This window comes from Drosophila subpulchrella, chromosome X (genome assembly GCF_014743375.2).
Source record: "Drosophila subpulchrella strain 33 F10 #4 breed RU33 chromosome X, RU_Dsub_v1.1 Primary Assembly, whole genome shotgun sequence".
In the NCBI taxonomy this organism is placed as follows: Eukaryota; Metazoa; Arthropoda; class Insecta; order Diptera; family Drosophilidae; genus Drosophila; species Drosophila subpulchrella.
The window spans coordinates 25,634,481-25,651,445 of record NC_050613.1 but is presented as its reverse complement, the minus strand read 5'-3'; the positions used below and the strand labels follow the sequence as shown (position 1 = coordinate 25,651,445).

Below are 16,965 nucleotides of genomic sequence, written 5' to 3'. Positions count from 1 at the left end.
CACACACATGAGCATTACTTAACTACAATAACATAAACTTAAGCAAGGGGTGGTGGGTGGTTCTGGGTGGTTCTGGGTGGTTTTTGGGTGGTGCAGGAGCTACATGTGCGCTGCGGGGCAATAAAGTTGATTGCCTTGACAACTTGTGTCGCCAAGTTTCCCGCTCTGCGCAAAAATCCCCACAGCAATTACAAACTTCAATTATAATGCAAAAACATTATCTTGTAATTTTAAGGCTGCTGCGACGGCTGCAGAGATTGATTTTCCCCGGAAACTCCTGTTATTCAAGGATTTAATTAGTTGCCGCATGTGATTTCCGAGAAGTGGCTCCAATCATCAGAGCCGGAAAATCGCTTTGATATAAAATATATATTTTATGGGCCCTTGAATTGGTTTCATTTAAATTTACACCTTAAAAAAAAGGCATAATCAACATTTAACAATCTTATATTTACGCAAAGATAAAATTCTGACGTTCTCATCTGAGTTGAAAATGTTCTTAAAAATAGAACGACATTTTTGAAGTTAAAAATATTTTTATCTCAACAAAATAACTTTAGTCCACTCAGTAGAGCTAGCGAAAAGTTGTTGAATAAACTCAATTTCTCTTCTCACCATTTTGTTCTTATATTGAGAACATTGATACCCAAATGTACTTACATGGTTTTTAAGAACGAATGTTCTCAGTTCAAGAACAATGTACTTGAATAATTCTCTCTGTGGCATATATTAAAATGGCTTATTTAAAAAATGTGTACTAGTTTTTAGTTTCCTAAAAACACAGATTGAAATGTTTTTTAATTATATTTTTTGTTCCACCTCTTTTAAAAATGGTCCATTTATAATGCATAGAAATATTATTTTATTTGAATAATATAGAAAATAATATTTTCCACAAAAATTCTGATTTCTTGTGTACAAATGGGCAGGCATCCTACGCTCTTTTGGCCTTGATTTTGCTGGCCTTTCTTTATTTCTGATTAAAAGAGTGTGAACTCCTCCGCACTTTCTCCGGCTGCTTCTGACTGTTGCCACAAATGTGGCCAAGTGAAAGGTGACTGTTCCCAGATTTCCTATTTCAGCTTGCCCCATAGTATTGCGTATTATTTGAGTAAAGTTTTTGCATTTTTCTTTGGCTAAGGAAAATTGAACTGTCAACAGCATAAACCGATTGCCCAGCAGGCTGAAAAGTAAAAATTGTGGAAAAAGCGGCGAAGGTGCGCTCTAACAAGCCGAGTGGAATGTGAAATGAAAGAAAGTTTTTCACTTCCACCTTTCCCCCTCTCGGCTTTTCCTTGGCTACTCCTCTTTCTGTTTCGCTGCCCCAGGGGCTGGAAAAATGTGAGCTGGGCAAAGAGATAAACAGTAAAAAAGTTTTAAATGTTGAAATTAGCGAGATCCGTTGGGTATACAATTATTTACTACAAAAGTTTGATTATTTATGTGCTGGGGATTAAAAGAGCATAGTTATCTAAAGTTTTCCATTTTAATTGTGGCGGAAGAAGTACAGTTTAAATTTAATCTACCCAACTATTTAGAAATCTTGTTTGTTTGAAATTTTTGTAGGTTAAATGAATATTACACATAAGCTTAAAGAGATTTTTTGGTAAAATGCAAAGGATTAGTGTGACCAGATCATAGTTACAACTGAAATATCATATATAGTGTTGCGTTATGATATTTTTGTTAAATGAATAAGTAAATTTAAATATTATAGACTGTATATATATATATATTATATTTTTTATAAAAAATTATTGCATACAAAGAACCAATTGTCGATATGTTGGTGCCCATAATCGCTTGGCCTTGGGTGTATGTTTGCTTTTGCGCAGAGTCCATGGAGAACGGCAGTCAACTGTTGATTGAACATCTGCGTTGCCTTTTCATTTGCATATTTATATTCTTGTTGATTTTTCCTCGTCCGCCCATCCTTCCTTTCTGTGCGTTTTCCTTTCGCCCCCTGATTTTCCACCCCCCCCCCCCCGCGTTATTTTATCATTTTCTTTTTTTTTTTTTTATTGTTGTCTTAGACAAAGTTTGCCAATTGTTTTGCCACTCGATTTGCATATGAAAATTGACACAAAAAAATTCTCACCACAAAAGTTTGGGCTGTTATTTATTTCGATTTGATTTCGATTTCATTTTTGATCCGCCTTACCAAGTGGCGAAATTAATTAGCGAGCATTATACATTTTTGGTGAGTTCCCCTATTGGCATAATGCTCATTTTCCAAGCAATTAGCAGGTGCTGTTCGCCTTTCAGGCGCAGTGAAAACTTTCTCCTGACTTTTAGCCCATGGCCACGGAAATTTCCTCCTGTATTTTGCGGGCATGTGTGCGGGTATCGCATTCTCCACCCCCAAAAGCCCCCTCCCCCGACCATAATGTGCTTATCTAATTTATGGCTTCATAAAGCGGCAATTATCGAATTTCGGTATAAAGGTGCTTGTAGGGTTTTCACTAGACCTGAAAAGCGCGATTATGGGTATGGAGGAAATTTAATAGGCGACTAACGAATACCTACTAGAAATTGTTCCAACATTTAGACTTCCTTCGTTCAAAATTTATCTAATGATTAAAGTAATTAAAAAGAACATTTTTTTACGATCCTGGTGATGCAGGAAATTTTTAAGGTGACTTAAGAATAATAAAAAGTATGATATGCTATTAATAGATTTATTTAAACATTTACAAAACTTAAAGGGTATATTCTTTTTAATCTACATTTAAATATATTTTATTTAGTGTACATTATGAGTTTTTGAAAACGAAATTTAAGAAAAGAAGTTTACCTTAATTAAAACTTTCAAAATTGCTTAGACATTCCTTACGAAATCTGCAGACTCTGAGCCTCAAAAGTCAGTTTCAGCCATCAGTTTTCCTTTGTTTTCCAATTTTTTTTGGTGATACGAACCGAAAACTGTAAGCAAAGTATAAGGATCTGACTCTGTCTCTCTTTCTTCTCTCGACTTTTCTCCCTTTTGTGGCTTTAAGACAAATGACAAAAAATTGTCTTGGTTAATACATACACATTTAAGCACACATACACTCGCTTAACAACCTGTGATACTCTTTTTAAAGGTACTTTGAAACTCTCAAGAGGGCTTAAAGGGCTCCTAACAAATATGATATTATACTATTATAGCTTCAAGCATGCTGAAAATTTGTAATTATTTGAATACAAAAGATATGTATAAATTTAATTTTTGTAATAACAGTATCTTCTAAGTTGATAGATACACTTAACAGCTGAAATGAGGAGTTATTTTTTTAAATAAACAATTATAAAACTTTTTAGATTTCAAAAGCAACGTTATAGTACTTAAACAAAATGATCTAATCACTTTTCTAAAATTCCAACTAGAGTACCCAAAGCTTTGGTGTTTTTACAGTATGGGTTTCTTTTTTTTAGGACTGCAAAAACAGCCAAGAGCAGGCGATGTTCTTGTTCCTTGTCGTCAAAAAGCAAAAAAGTTGGGTGCTCGCAATATTTATTAAGCTTTTATTCAAGCCATCAGGCATTAGGGATAACGATGTGTCGTTGCAGTGGCGGCAGCAACAGATTCTGGGGAATCTTAGCCCCCATCCCACATCCCCTTGCCCCGCAGCCCCTGGAAGGGCGGAAGCCCCGAAAGGCTTAGGCAGGGGTGGCGATAAAAGGGGGGGCCGAGAGGCTTTAGGGGAGGCCCGCCTCCCCCCTGAAAATGTAGCCGACTTATTTGGGTCCCGAGACCAATTGGCCATTAAGTATACGCCGTGTTCGCCGTTGCTGTTTTCCACTGAAATGCCTCGAATGAAATTGTCTCGAAATGGGCTGCACAGCTGCTTCCCGGGCTTCCTAGGATAACACTCTATATTTAAATGTTATGTTGGTGCTTAAATCGAAGTCCTGTTTCTGGAATTGCGAGAGCAGGGATTTATTTTGGTTCAATTTAAGTCCTTGGAATTTTTTTAGATAGTAAAATAATTAGTAGGTCTTTGCAACAAGCTAGAAAATATTTATGTGAGCTTAAGACTATCGCCACAGAGAAGTGGTGGCATTTCACCTCCCATTCGCATGCAGACAGATTTCCATTTATATATATAGGATATGTTTTTCGCTACCGAAAACTAAAAATCCATTAAAATGCACTAGAGAGCGCCACAGGATGCAGGCGGAAAATATCCAAAAAGGACGATGGGAAGTGGGTGGAAATCACAGAATTCAATTTGAGCAATTTCCTTTTTTCAAAAGGTGCTCGCTCGTCGGGTGTTGGCCAAAATTAAAATGTGCTAAGCAGGCCAAAAAAAAAAGAGGGAAGAAAACGATGGAAATGGAATTGGAAGGCTCTTGAAAGTCACTCAGATTAAAAGGAGACCCGAGTAAACACTTTCCCACTACCAGAGCCGCCTTTTCTTTTCTTCTCGCCTCTCCAGGGCACACTTTCAATTGAATTTTTCAATTCAAATTGAAATTAATATTCACTTTGAGCATATCAATATACCAGGCTATATATATATCCCCGCATTCTGGACTTGGCTTAGTCTCCCGCGGGTTACACATCGCCCAAAAATATACGAAAAAAAAAGAAATGAAAGAGAAAAAATCAATAACGTAGGGAAAACCCGGGGCCAGAATTTGTTTTGATGAGCTGGAATTAATGGAAAATTCAAGTAAGGCACAACTTTATCGATTTGTGGCACGGCAAAAAAAGGAACGCCGTATTGGCTGAATTAAGATAAACAAAATAGGATTTATATGGGGGGCCATAAAGAAGATGCCAGACATTTACGACAACCATTTGATTTACTCAAATGAGGACAATGTCAAAGCCAAATTGTAAATTGACAATGGGCCATAAAAGGGGAAAACCCCGAAAACCCAGTGAAATGAAATGAAATGGAAAGTGAAAGTGAAATGGAAATGGGATTGGAAAAGGAGAGGCGTAATACGCATGAGGTAAAAGGATCCTTCTTATCTAATAAGTGTAATCATCATCAAATAATAATTTATAATACAATGAGCAAGGGCCAAATTAAGCTGAACTAGATGAAAGGAGGAAATTTAAATTTAAATTGCATTTTTCACTTTCACTTTAACTTTATACCTATTATTGTTATATATTAAGAATAAACTTTTAAGTATTTTATTTGACTGACGTTCTCCCAAGGATTCCTCCTTGAAATCTCCAAATCATTGACAGAAAAACCCAATTAAATTTCCATTTGCCAGAAGAGTAATTGAAATTGATGTGAAATAGTTTCGTGGGGTGGTTGGGGGTGTAAATCAAACAAAGAAATTCTGGATGGCATCTCTGCAGTTTTCCAATTTCGGCATAATAATTGAGGGCGACGAAACCAAAACTGCAGGCATTGGGAAACGAGCGCGAGATAAACGAAAAACTTTCGGCACTCAAGAACTTGTTTTGTTATCCTCAGCGTCGCCTGTCAAACTCGTTGTAAAGCCTCGAGAGTCCTGGGCTCAGAACTCATTACAACAGAGGTCCTGCGGAGGCACAAACTTTCTCGACTAATCCGTGATTAAATACTCAGTCCCGGCGACTTCGTCATTCGGTTCTGTTGGGTTCTCCCTGCGGTTCAAGTTCAATCATGTCGCCATAAGCTGACCCCACTCCCGCCCCCGCCGGAAGTGGCCGGGAAGCCATTTTGACCCTTTTAAAGTCCTGCACTTCCGGCCGGGGCCGGTGAGTCCTTTTAGTGCTGCAAAGGGCTCACCGGCTGATGGGTATCAAATGGAGGTCGGCTCTTCTGAGTGATTCAATTTCCAAGTATAATACGTAGAAAGCAGAGGAAATCTAAATACCCTTTCCTAAAAATAAATAGCTCTTGGTATAATTAAATTTATTTAATTTATTAAAATATACCCTTTATAACAAGACACCTATTTATAAATAACATTTGATTTTATTTAATTTTGGTTATACAACCATCCTTTAAAAAAGTTTTGTTAAGATTGCGCTTCCAGGTTTTTTTATAAAATAAATATGGAGTTTTTCCTCAGATATATTAATAAAAATAGTTGAGTTAAAATAAATAATTAATAATAAATAAATAAATACTTATTAAGTGTTTACAATGATGGTATGTATTTTAAAAATTTTAATTAGTTGTAAAACCAAATGTTTAAATTTATATTTAATCATTGAAATATATTGTATCTCTATACTAGAAGAGTATTCATTTAACATCAGCGAGTTCTCACTTCCATCGTGATCTTGTTTATATACTTTCTAGCCCAGTTCACATTTGAAAAACATTTGACATTTTGTTGCCCGTTGCCATCTGCAATTGAAATCAATAAATTTGCCAAGGAAAAGCTTGGCTGGGTAAAATATGACGAAAATACTTTAGCCGTTGGCTGGAAATTTTCATTCCGCATTTATGATTTGCACACTCTTTGAGTGTCATTTGCACCGCCATCACGTGCCGACAATCACGCAAAATCATTGCGCCGTCATTTATTAGCAGGACAAAGGGCGGAAAATGGGAAAACGTCTTATGGAGTTGCCACTTCCGCTTTTCCTTTTCCCTGACGCAGTTCCAATGTCAGCTGCCATGGAATTTTCCCTTTCCCTTGGTTAGGTCAGCAAATTGTTTTGGGTCTGCGTTAGATGAAGATATGAAATTTGAAGAGCTCAATTTATCATTTCCAGAGAGAAGAAGCACTTGGAAAAAAAGATCGCTTAAAAGAAAAAAACTGTTCAGAAATAAAAAAAACAAATATGCAATAAAATAAAACCAACAAAATTATCTCTATAGTACTAAGATTTTAAGAAAAATGGCATCTAGTGTTGTATAATATTGAAAATAAATTTAATCTATGGTTCTAAACTCTATAAGAAGGATAATATCTTAAAGCCCTAAATTTTCCTTAGTGCGTTTACCTGGAATCATGAAACCTTTTGATGATTTTAGCTGATGATTTGGTGACCTTTCAGGGAAAGGCTAGCGCAACAAGTCCATCATACTAGAATGAAAATAAATTAGTGGCACCTGTTAAGGGTCTGGTGACCCCTGAACTGTTGACCCTTGAACTCAAGCCTTGTCATTCAATTTGGATTTACTGCATAGCCTTGTTTATATTGCCAGTAGCCAAACATTTTTCTTGTTGACATTCCTGGTCATTTATTTACTTTCGGTGGCCAAAGTCCTTCGTCCATCTATCTTAATCAATGAAACAATGGCCATTTATCGTTGTGATTTGCTGGAAATATACCTATAAACAGCACACTCCATCTAACCACATATTTATACGAGTATAAACTGTTACCGATTGACTACAATTATTACATGTCGTTAATCAAAACCACTGACTCGGAATAATTGGCCCATGAAATATTTATTATTTATTTAGAGAGCACACAAGCACACGAATTTTAAATATCAAATAATATTTTGACAACCTGTTGGCTTGTTTTTTGTACGTGAATTAAATTTGCATATTCATTTATGGTCTTGTTTGTTTTTCCATTTGGAAAGATTGAATAGAGGCATGCCTTTATTATCATAATAGATGCAAAACTATTAAAAGCTATTTGTTGACGGTTCAATTATTTAAAAGTCTTTGTTCATACTTTTAAGTTTTCAGCCTCATATTTATTTTAATTTTTAATTATCTACACAAAGTGGTGCCATTTTAAAGCTGATTGCTGTTTTTACCTCACATTTGAGCACAAATTTAATCTAAATTTAGTCCAACCATTCAAATGGTTTTTAGGTCCTGCAGTTCGTAAATATTTGTAACAGTAATTATTTTTTTTCATTCGTTTGGACGCGGTTCCATTGGAAATCCGCTTAAATGTAATAAAAATAAATTTAAATTGAAATACGCTTTTTGCAGGCCGACTTAAATGGGCGGCCATGTAAACATAGACAAACTTGGGGGTTGGTACACTGAAATTTATATTTTATCGTATTTAAAAGTGAAGAGAAAGTATATTTGAATGTCTTAAGTTTTTTAAACAAAGAATTATATATGGGTATTTGAAAAATTAACAGTCTGTTTAACATGGCGAAATATATATATAAACAAATATTTAAGATATCTTAGTGACTTAAATAGACTTTACTTTTATAGTGTATGTTGCAGCACTATAAATTTAAAAAATTTAATGCGTTTTACATTTGAAGTGTTGAATAATATATTGGCATTTGTAAACTGGACAATCTGCTTAATATGGTGAAATATATATATTTTGATCATTTTTTTAAGAGTGTACAAAGTTGGGGGCTGACTCCATCGCCTGGGGATTGGGTCCTGATTTGGGTGTTTGTGCTTGATTGACCGTATCGTCTATCTGTTGAGTTCTGGGTCCGCGGGGTGTCGCATTCAAGGGTCACGCCTTGGATTCTGTTCTCCAGGCTCTCTTCTAATTAAACCATTTTGAAGTTGATTGCGTTTTCCGTGCGAGGCTTCTGGCGGCCGCTTTCTACCGATCAAATCAAATTTAAATGTTTGAGTGCTACTCAAATTGACTGCCCACTTTTACCCCCAACCCCAAAAATAAACCAAAAAAAAAAAAGGAAAATTAAACGAATCGAACACACGCCGCGCAAAAATGTCGAAGGCCCCGCAGGGAATTCACATTGGAATCAGTCTCTGTGTTCTGTATTCTTAATTTTTTTGTTTTTTTTTTCGTGGCCCCTGCCTGTGGTGCATTGTTCGTATGTTTAATGTTATTTAAATGCATAATGAATCCGTTAAATAAATTCTTTTCCGGTGGCCCTGAGGAAGAGATGCTCAAAGTAGTACGATTTGAGTATGAGTTCGTATATAAAAATATGTATTATTCATTCAAGAATTATTTTTTAAAGTAGTACGATTTGGTATGAGTTCGTATATAAAAATATGTATAATTCATTTAAGAACTATTTTCAATAAGAAATATTATTTTCCAAATTTGAGTCTTATCCAATGTATAGATATATACTAAAAACTATAATAAATGGATAAGTATATACCAAAAACTATGATAAGTGATTACAAACTGTATTTCTTCATAGAATACAATTTTTGAAGGGTTTCCATACCATAGTCTATGCTTTATATTTAATTGTAATTAAGCCATTGGATTTTCCCATCCTCTTAATTAGTGCTATTTTAGGGTAGTAATAAAATGACGACCCTTAACTTTTCTAATCGCATTAAAGTTCCCAAACAACGAGCATCCCCCGAAAACCGATTCCGTGACCTTGTTGCCTCAAATCAATTCGAAAAGGGACTGAAAATGGGGTTTGGGGGGTGTATATATCATAATTGAGCCACTCGATTGCTTTGCCTTCCGTTCCATTGTAGTTCCTGTAGTCAGCAGAACTTTCTCCCATTTCCCGGACCCGCTTTTCCCCTAACTTTTCCCCGGACTTTCATCAGTCCCTCGTGGGTCTATCTGTCAGCTCACACGATGAGTACTTAGCTGGGAAAAAGAAAAGCGATTTGAATTTTTGGCAGAGGCGATGCCCTAACCCCTATAACAGCCTATATCCGTCTCTCTCTATCTCTTTTTTCGCGAAAAAGAGACGGCTGTATGGCGTTGGAAAGAGACGCCTGTCAATTTTCATTTTCATCACGAGCGCGCCAAAAGAGAAATTTAAATGAGGTAATCTTTCCCTTTCCTGGTGTGTATTTGCTGGAATTTCCTTTTGTTGTTTGCCAGGCTTAAAGGCGTGCGTGTGTGTGTTAGCTCTTTTGCTAATTACATGCTGCTTATTGGGAAACCAGGGGATGGGGTCAAAGGTTATGCCTGCATTCGATCCGAAGTCGAAGCAAATCGTTCGCTATTAATAGACGCTCATTATTGGCATTTTTGGCATTGGCATTGGCCAAAGTCAAGCCCACACGTCTCAGGGTGTTTTTCTATTTTTCTGCCACTGAAGTCAGCTGAATTCCATAAGAGAAGATGCCAAAAGTTCGAAAAACGTAGAAAATATATCTGCTTAATATATAAGAATTTTTAAGTCATTTTAAAAGATACAGTGGTCGGCATAAGTATTTTGACAAAATAAAAGTTAAGTATACTCATAACTTGAATTTACTTCTTGTAAACTATAGGCATCAATGGAAAGGTAATTTCAATGCCGTTTGAATGATACAATACATTTCTTTACCCATTCAGTACTTATTGAAAAGGACGAATTTGTGTAAATCAACTTTGAAATTAAAAAAAAAAACTTTTTTCCTCGTCTTGAAAACTTAAATTTTTGGATGCAAAAAGTTTCTTCAAACAAAAACAATAGTAACTGCAAAAAGAATTTTTCAAAAATCATTTTTCTTATATTTTTTATGAATTTTTGAAAATGCTTAAAAACAGGCATTTGAGCCATATTTTTGTCTTTTTCATACAAATTTTTTCCGACATTGTCACCTTCAAAAAATCATAAAAAATATAAGAAAAATGATTTTTGAAAAATTCTTTTTGCAGTTACTATTGTTTTTGTTTGAAGAAACTTTTTGCATCAAAAAATTTAAGTTTTCAAGACGAGGAAAAAAGTTTTTTTTTTAAATTTCAAAGTTGATTTACACAAATTCGTCCTTTTCAATAAGTACTGAATGGGTAAAGAAATGTATTGTATCATTCAAACGGCATTGAAATTACCTTTCCATTGATGCCTATAGTTTACAAGAAGTAAATTCAAGTTATGAGTATACTTAACTTTTATTTTGTCAAAATACATATGCCGACCAGTGTACAAATTATTACCAAATTTGATTAATTTTGACGTATGTTTTTGTCTTTAAAAAGAAAATCATATTTTGAAAAAGTTTTTCTATAAGTAACTAAATTTTTTAATAACATTCAAAAGATTTTTTTTTTTGCAAAGATATATAACCATTTTTTTAATAAGTAAAAATATAAAATAAATAGGTTCAATGTAAGGTAAATACTGTAATGCAGCTAAAAATGTTTAACAAATATTTTTAAATAGCAAACAACATATTAATAATATTAATATTAATATATAACCACTGTTAAGAGTCAATCAAAATCAAAATGGTTAGTTTGTACATCCTGCTTTTGTCTCTTAAAAAAACAATCGGATTTTGAAAACACTTTGTTAAATGAGTAAATTAATAAATATAAATAAAATAATAAAAATAAAAATAATAGATGAAATATATCTCTAACACCTTACTGCTTTCAAAGTTAAATTAAGCTTCTCATGGGTATTTTTTGCTTTCAAGCCTGATAAATTGGCAAAGCTTTAAAACATTGTCATCACCATGAATCCAGAGATAAAAGAGTCAGAGTCGGGCTTTTTTTTTAACTTTTAGACTTCGGCTTGTCGGGATCTCATCTCTGTTTCTTGAGTCCTCGAATTAAACCGCCGCCTTGTTGCCCACACACGAATCCTATTCCTTTCTTTTTTGCGATTCTGATGGGCCTAATGCCTAATAACAATTTCATTTACATTTTCGGCACATTTCTCATCGGTTTTTGGCCCAAGCGGCGTATGCGCAATGTCCCCCAGCCGAAAGGTATTTTATTTAATTTACTTTATTTTCCTTTTTTACCCTCCACTGTTCTGCGACCTGTAAAGGGGTTTTACTGAAATCTTATGATTTTTCCGGGCTTCCCTACTCACAGCCTGCAATTTGAATCCCATTCAATTAATTGACACATTTTTTTTGCGAAACTTTTTTGTTTCGCTTTCGTTTTGGGATTTTCCCCGCCCACTGGCCACGCCCCCTGGGAAATATGCCCGCTTTGTCCCAACGCCCACACAATTTCCGGTACGCTTCGCAACACTGCAACGTAATTATAATGCACAAAGGCTAATTAAAGGGCGAACGGGGAATAAAGGCGAACAATGTATTGGGCTTCGGATTTGCGTTAAAAATACAAGGTAACAATGCCGCATTTGTTTTTCCTCTTTTTTTTTTTGATACACTGTAGGTACTTTAATTACCAATAGGGGCTGTCAAGTACATTTTGTGCCACAAAATTGCACGTTTTTATCGGGATTTTCCAGCAGTTTCAGGGTTTTCCTTAATGTGAAACCACTTTTACGGGATTATTTTTTTTTAGGCCTTTCCCTGATTCTGTTTCGCTTTTCCATTAAGATAATGTTAACGCCCAGCAGCCACCTGCAATTTTCGCATTTTTTATGAGGGGTTGCATCATCTTTTTTTTCGAAAAATGTTCAAAATATAACGTTTTTAGATTTAAATGCCAATCGATTGGAAATTTAATTACGAGCTCAGCGAGGTATGACATTCCTTTTTCTGGCTCCATTTCGCAATTTGTCGACAAAAAAACTGACATTTTTTGGGCAAAAATAGGAAGTAGCATTTTTTGACGAAAAATACGTTTGTTTAAAGCCGTTTTTCAGTCGTAATTTAGTCAAATCGAGGCGCACAACAAAAAAACCGACTGTTTTGTGCAGCTAGCAATCTAGGCTAACGATTTCTATCACATTCTGGAAAATTTATTGTTTGACTAAATTTCACATTTTTTATAAGGGGTAACATCGTCTATTTTTGCGAAAATGGGTAAAAAATTAGAGTTTACGGGCTTGAATGCCAATCGATTGGGAATTCAATTACGAGCTCAACGAGGTATAGCATTCTCAATTCCGACGTTATTTCGCAAAATTATAGCCAAAATACCTTTGATTTTTCGGTCCGAAAATGGTATTTTGATTTTAGACAAAAATACCACTATATTTTTGCGGTTTTTCAGTCGTAACTTGGTCAAAATGAGGCGCACAGCTGAAAGGTTAACTGTTTTGAGCAGCTAACAACCTAGGCTTTCGATCCTCATCACATTCCGGGAAATTTATTTTTTGACTAAATTTCACATTTTTGATAAGGGGTCGTCTATTTTTGCGAAAATCGGTCAAAAATTAAAGTTTCCGGATATAAATGCCAATCGATTGGGAATTTAATTACGAGCTCAACGAGGTATGACATTCCATATTCCGACTTTTTTTTCGCAAAATGACTGCCAAAAAACCTAGATTGTTGGGGTCGAAAATAGGTAGAAGGATTTCAGACAAAAATACCACTATTTTTTTTGCTGTTTTTCAGTGGTAATTTGGTCAAAACGAGGCGCATAGCTGAAAGATTTACTGTTTTGAGCAGCTAACAACCTAGGCTACTGATCCCTATAGTTTTTCGAGAAATTAATTTTTTGACCAATTTTCGCGTTTTTCATAAGGGTTTTCCATAATCGGTCAAAAATAAAAGTTTCCGGGCTTGAATGCCAATCGATTGGGAATTTAATAACGAGCTCAACGAGGTATGGCATTCCCTATTCCGACCTTATTTCGCAAAATGATTGCCAAAATACCTTGGCTTTTTGAGTCGAAAAATGGGTGGGAGGATTTCAGACAAAAATAGCCCTATTTTTATGAGGTTTTTCAATAGTAACTAGGTCAAAACGAGGCGCACAGCTGAAAGACCAACTGTCTTGAGCAGATAACAACATAGGCTTCCGATCCCCATAACTTTTCCGAAAATCAATTTTTAGATTAATTTTCGCATTTTCCTCCGCCTTTCGCATTTCCACCAATCAGGATATTACATTTTACGACTTGGAGATCTGCCAGCAACAACTAATTCTCAACCGTTCTCTGGCGATAAAATTAGTGTAAACATTGCTTTTAATTGGTATAGCAATTATTTAAACATCACTCTCATGTCGCGAGCAGCTTAATTAACTGAAAACAATTGTAAACGCTTGTACTTATTTAATTAAAAACGAAAAACCGAAAGGGATTATGTTAACCAAAGCAAAACAAGTTGTTTTAAACTGATTATCCTTGCCTCCCCTGTCATTTCAATGCAAGTACGAGTATTATAAACACGCAAAGCCACAATTCATAACTACCGGCCGTGCCATGGACATTTCGATAATCCCGCTGAGCTTTATGGAGCGACAAATTGATTCAGTGTTTATCTGACACTTTTCAATGTTTCTCACTATTTGAACCATCTTTCGATCCGAGTTTACACAAACGCCTCCGTTTGGACAAGCCGGCAGTCAAAGTAAACAAAAATCGGGCCGCAAAAATCAAGCCCAGCTGCGGCGAAACTTTTGCAGTTGATTTAAATTTTGCTAACCGAATTTGATTGCTGAAAAGTTGCCGCCTGTGCACAGTGACCGCAAAATGTCAACAGCACTTCTCCGCTTTTAAGCTGCACTCAAACAAACTCAAATGGAAATGTGAGGAAAATAATTTAAAATGCAGGAAGATATTTTATAATCCCCGAGGAAACAACGATGGAAATGTGGGTAGTGCGAGAAAAATAATGTGGTGTGCATTTTATAATCTCTAAAAAAATGAAATGTTTTACGGTTGATCTTTAAACACTCACAATATTTTATTTATGTATTTTTAGTGAGAGAACATTAACAGTGATTATTTGTAAAATTCCATTTTAAATTTCCGTTAACCATACTATTTGAGAATAACAGATATTATAATTGTTATCGCCGTTCTATTTCACTTTTTATTCGTATTTTCTATATTGGCTTAAATTTACACATGTGCTCGCTAGTCTCTCTTATATCGCAGTGTGACCGTTCTCCGATCTTTACAATATCCTTATCTTCATATATTAGCTTAACTTAGTTTTACATTGATTGGGAATATCGGAATTGGTACATAAATGCGGAAGTTAGCATGTAAATGATATTAATACTAAATAGTCATCGGCATACAGCTTATTCTATGAACCTATCTAATACACTGCTAGCATAATATTTTTTTTTTGTTAGAGAGGTGTCCTACTAAATATGTTTTTTCTTAGGGCTTAAAAATATTCATTTATTCATTCATTTATTTATTTAAATCCTCACACTACAAGTAGACTTATATTTATTGCGTTAGTCACATAATATATTTGGTAAATAATATTAGAACTTTTTATATTAGGAATATTAATACTCACTAGTAATTTACCAAAAAACAATTTCCTTTTACTATAAATACAAATATTTTAAATTACATTTCTTGTAGGTTTTTATTATATAATGTGGATGCTTCTATAAGGACTTTGCAATAAATACTTTTATATGCACTACAAGCTTACTAATACATGTTTTTATATTATAAACATAAATAAATTACTTTAAGCAGGCCTTGTAAACATCATATATAGGAAATGTAACCCATTATTTGTTTCCCCATCATTTCAGAACCATGCGTCGCTCCTCGTTCACGCCCGTCTTCAACCTGAGCACCCAGGAGCCGCTGATCGTGGTGGAGGAGTCGCACACCGCCGAAGATGGCGGCGACCTTGAGGGGGCGGCCGGCGGTTGCGACCCGAACGCCTCCGGCACCCGGCGCTCCAATAGCGACGACTCCGAGCCGGACTCGCCGGTGAATCCCTACCTGCTCTGCCCCTTCCCCGACATGCAGCAGCGGCGCAAGCACTCGCTGCCCTCGCTCCAGATCACCGAGGGCATCACCGCCAGCCAGGTGCGCCGCCTGTCGGAGGTGGGCGGCGAGACCGGCGGGCTGAGTCCCAAGGAGGTCGAGTTCCTGGCCACGCTCTCCCAGAAGGCCAATCCCTCGGCCGGCGGACGCCGCCACTCGGTGGTGACCATCTCGGCGGTGCCGCCAACGCTATTCGGACGCAACCGCCGCGAGTCCATTTCCGGTGTATCCTTCAGGTGAGAAGGCCATTCGCCCCGATTCGCCATTCCCCATTTGCCATTCCCCCACTTGCCATTCGCCATTTGCCATTCACCATTAGCCATTAGTCGGCGGAAGTGGGAAGTGGAAAGGTTCCGCGCAGCGGGACACACGACCGCAGGACCTTTGTTAATCACTGCACTAAAACAAATAATAACTAGTTAAAGAACTTTTAAAATTAAACGAATTTCTGAAAAAATTATTACAGTAAGAACGTTTTTTTACTTTGACAAGAGGCTTTTTATTTTATAAAGTACCCTCTGTTTAAACCCAATCTCTATTAAAAAAAAAAATCGTAAACCTAATTTAAAAAAAACATATATATAAAATATGATGATCTACTAATTTTTGAATTTCCTCAAAATAAAAAATAAGTACATTAAAAAATCTTTTAGTGCTTGTCCTTACAAAAAGTTGTTATCATATTACACGTATTATCATTACAGAGTAATGAGTTAGCTCATTACCTACAAGACGGTTTTGCTTATTCTCTTTTTAATTATATATATCTATTAAAATAAGTACTAAGGGGCCGTTAACTAGTACGTTATTCGACTTACATATTTTGTACCCCTGTTTAAACCCAATCTCTATTAAAAAAAAAATCGTAAACCCAATTTAAAAAAATATATATATAAAATATTATGATCTACTAATTTTTGAATTTCCTCAAAATAAAAAATAAGTACATTAAAAAATCTTTTAGTGCTTATCCTTACAAAAAGTTGTTATCATATTACACGTATTATCATTACAGAGTAATGAGTTAGCTCATTACCTACAAGACGGTTTTGCTTATTCTCTTTTTAATTATATATATCTATTAAAATAAATACTAAGGGGCGTTAACTAGTACGTTATTCGACTTACATATTTTGTTGCTTAGGAGTCCTTAAAGTTTCATAAGGTAATTTCTCTCTGTGCACATATCCTCTTGCCTGGATAGCTCCTGCCCTTGTCCTATCTGCTACTCTATGTACCGCGCCTAATTGAATCGCCCCGCCGGCTGTTTTCAAGCATTTGTGCTGTGACAGCAACATTTTGATATCCTAATAGGCGAGGGGCGGGGACGGAAGTGGGCGTGGCCAGGGCGGGAATGACCAGGGGCGTAATGAGATTGTCATAAACTGCGACCGGTCATTGCCATATGATGAGGCCGGATAATGAGTCTAGCAATCAATGCGGAGATGCAATAAAATCTGAGGCATGTAGAAAAGTTTGTGGCCCACTTTTTGGGGATTAATCAAAGAAAATTTTATTAGGTATATATTTATTAAATACAATCTCAAGTATAAGAGCCTAATGCTAAAGATTTGGGAAGTAGTGC

General features: G+C 35.8%; 1 protein-coding gene across 1 annotated transcript in view; it reads left to right on the top strand.

Moving 5' to 3' along the window:
* Positions 1–16,965, top strand: part of LOC119557487 — a 56,649-nt gene that overhangs the window by 37,092 nt on the left and 2,592 nt on the right. Inside the window, exon 2 of the mRNA XM_037870258.1 lies at positions 15,140–15,616. Within this exon, the coding sequence (XP_037726186.1) occupies positions 15,144–15,616 (473 nt within the window). The 5' untranslated portion in view covers positions 15,140–15,143. The remainder of the gene's footprint in view (positions 1–15,139; positions 15,617–16,965) is intronic.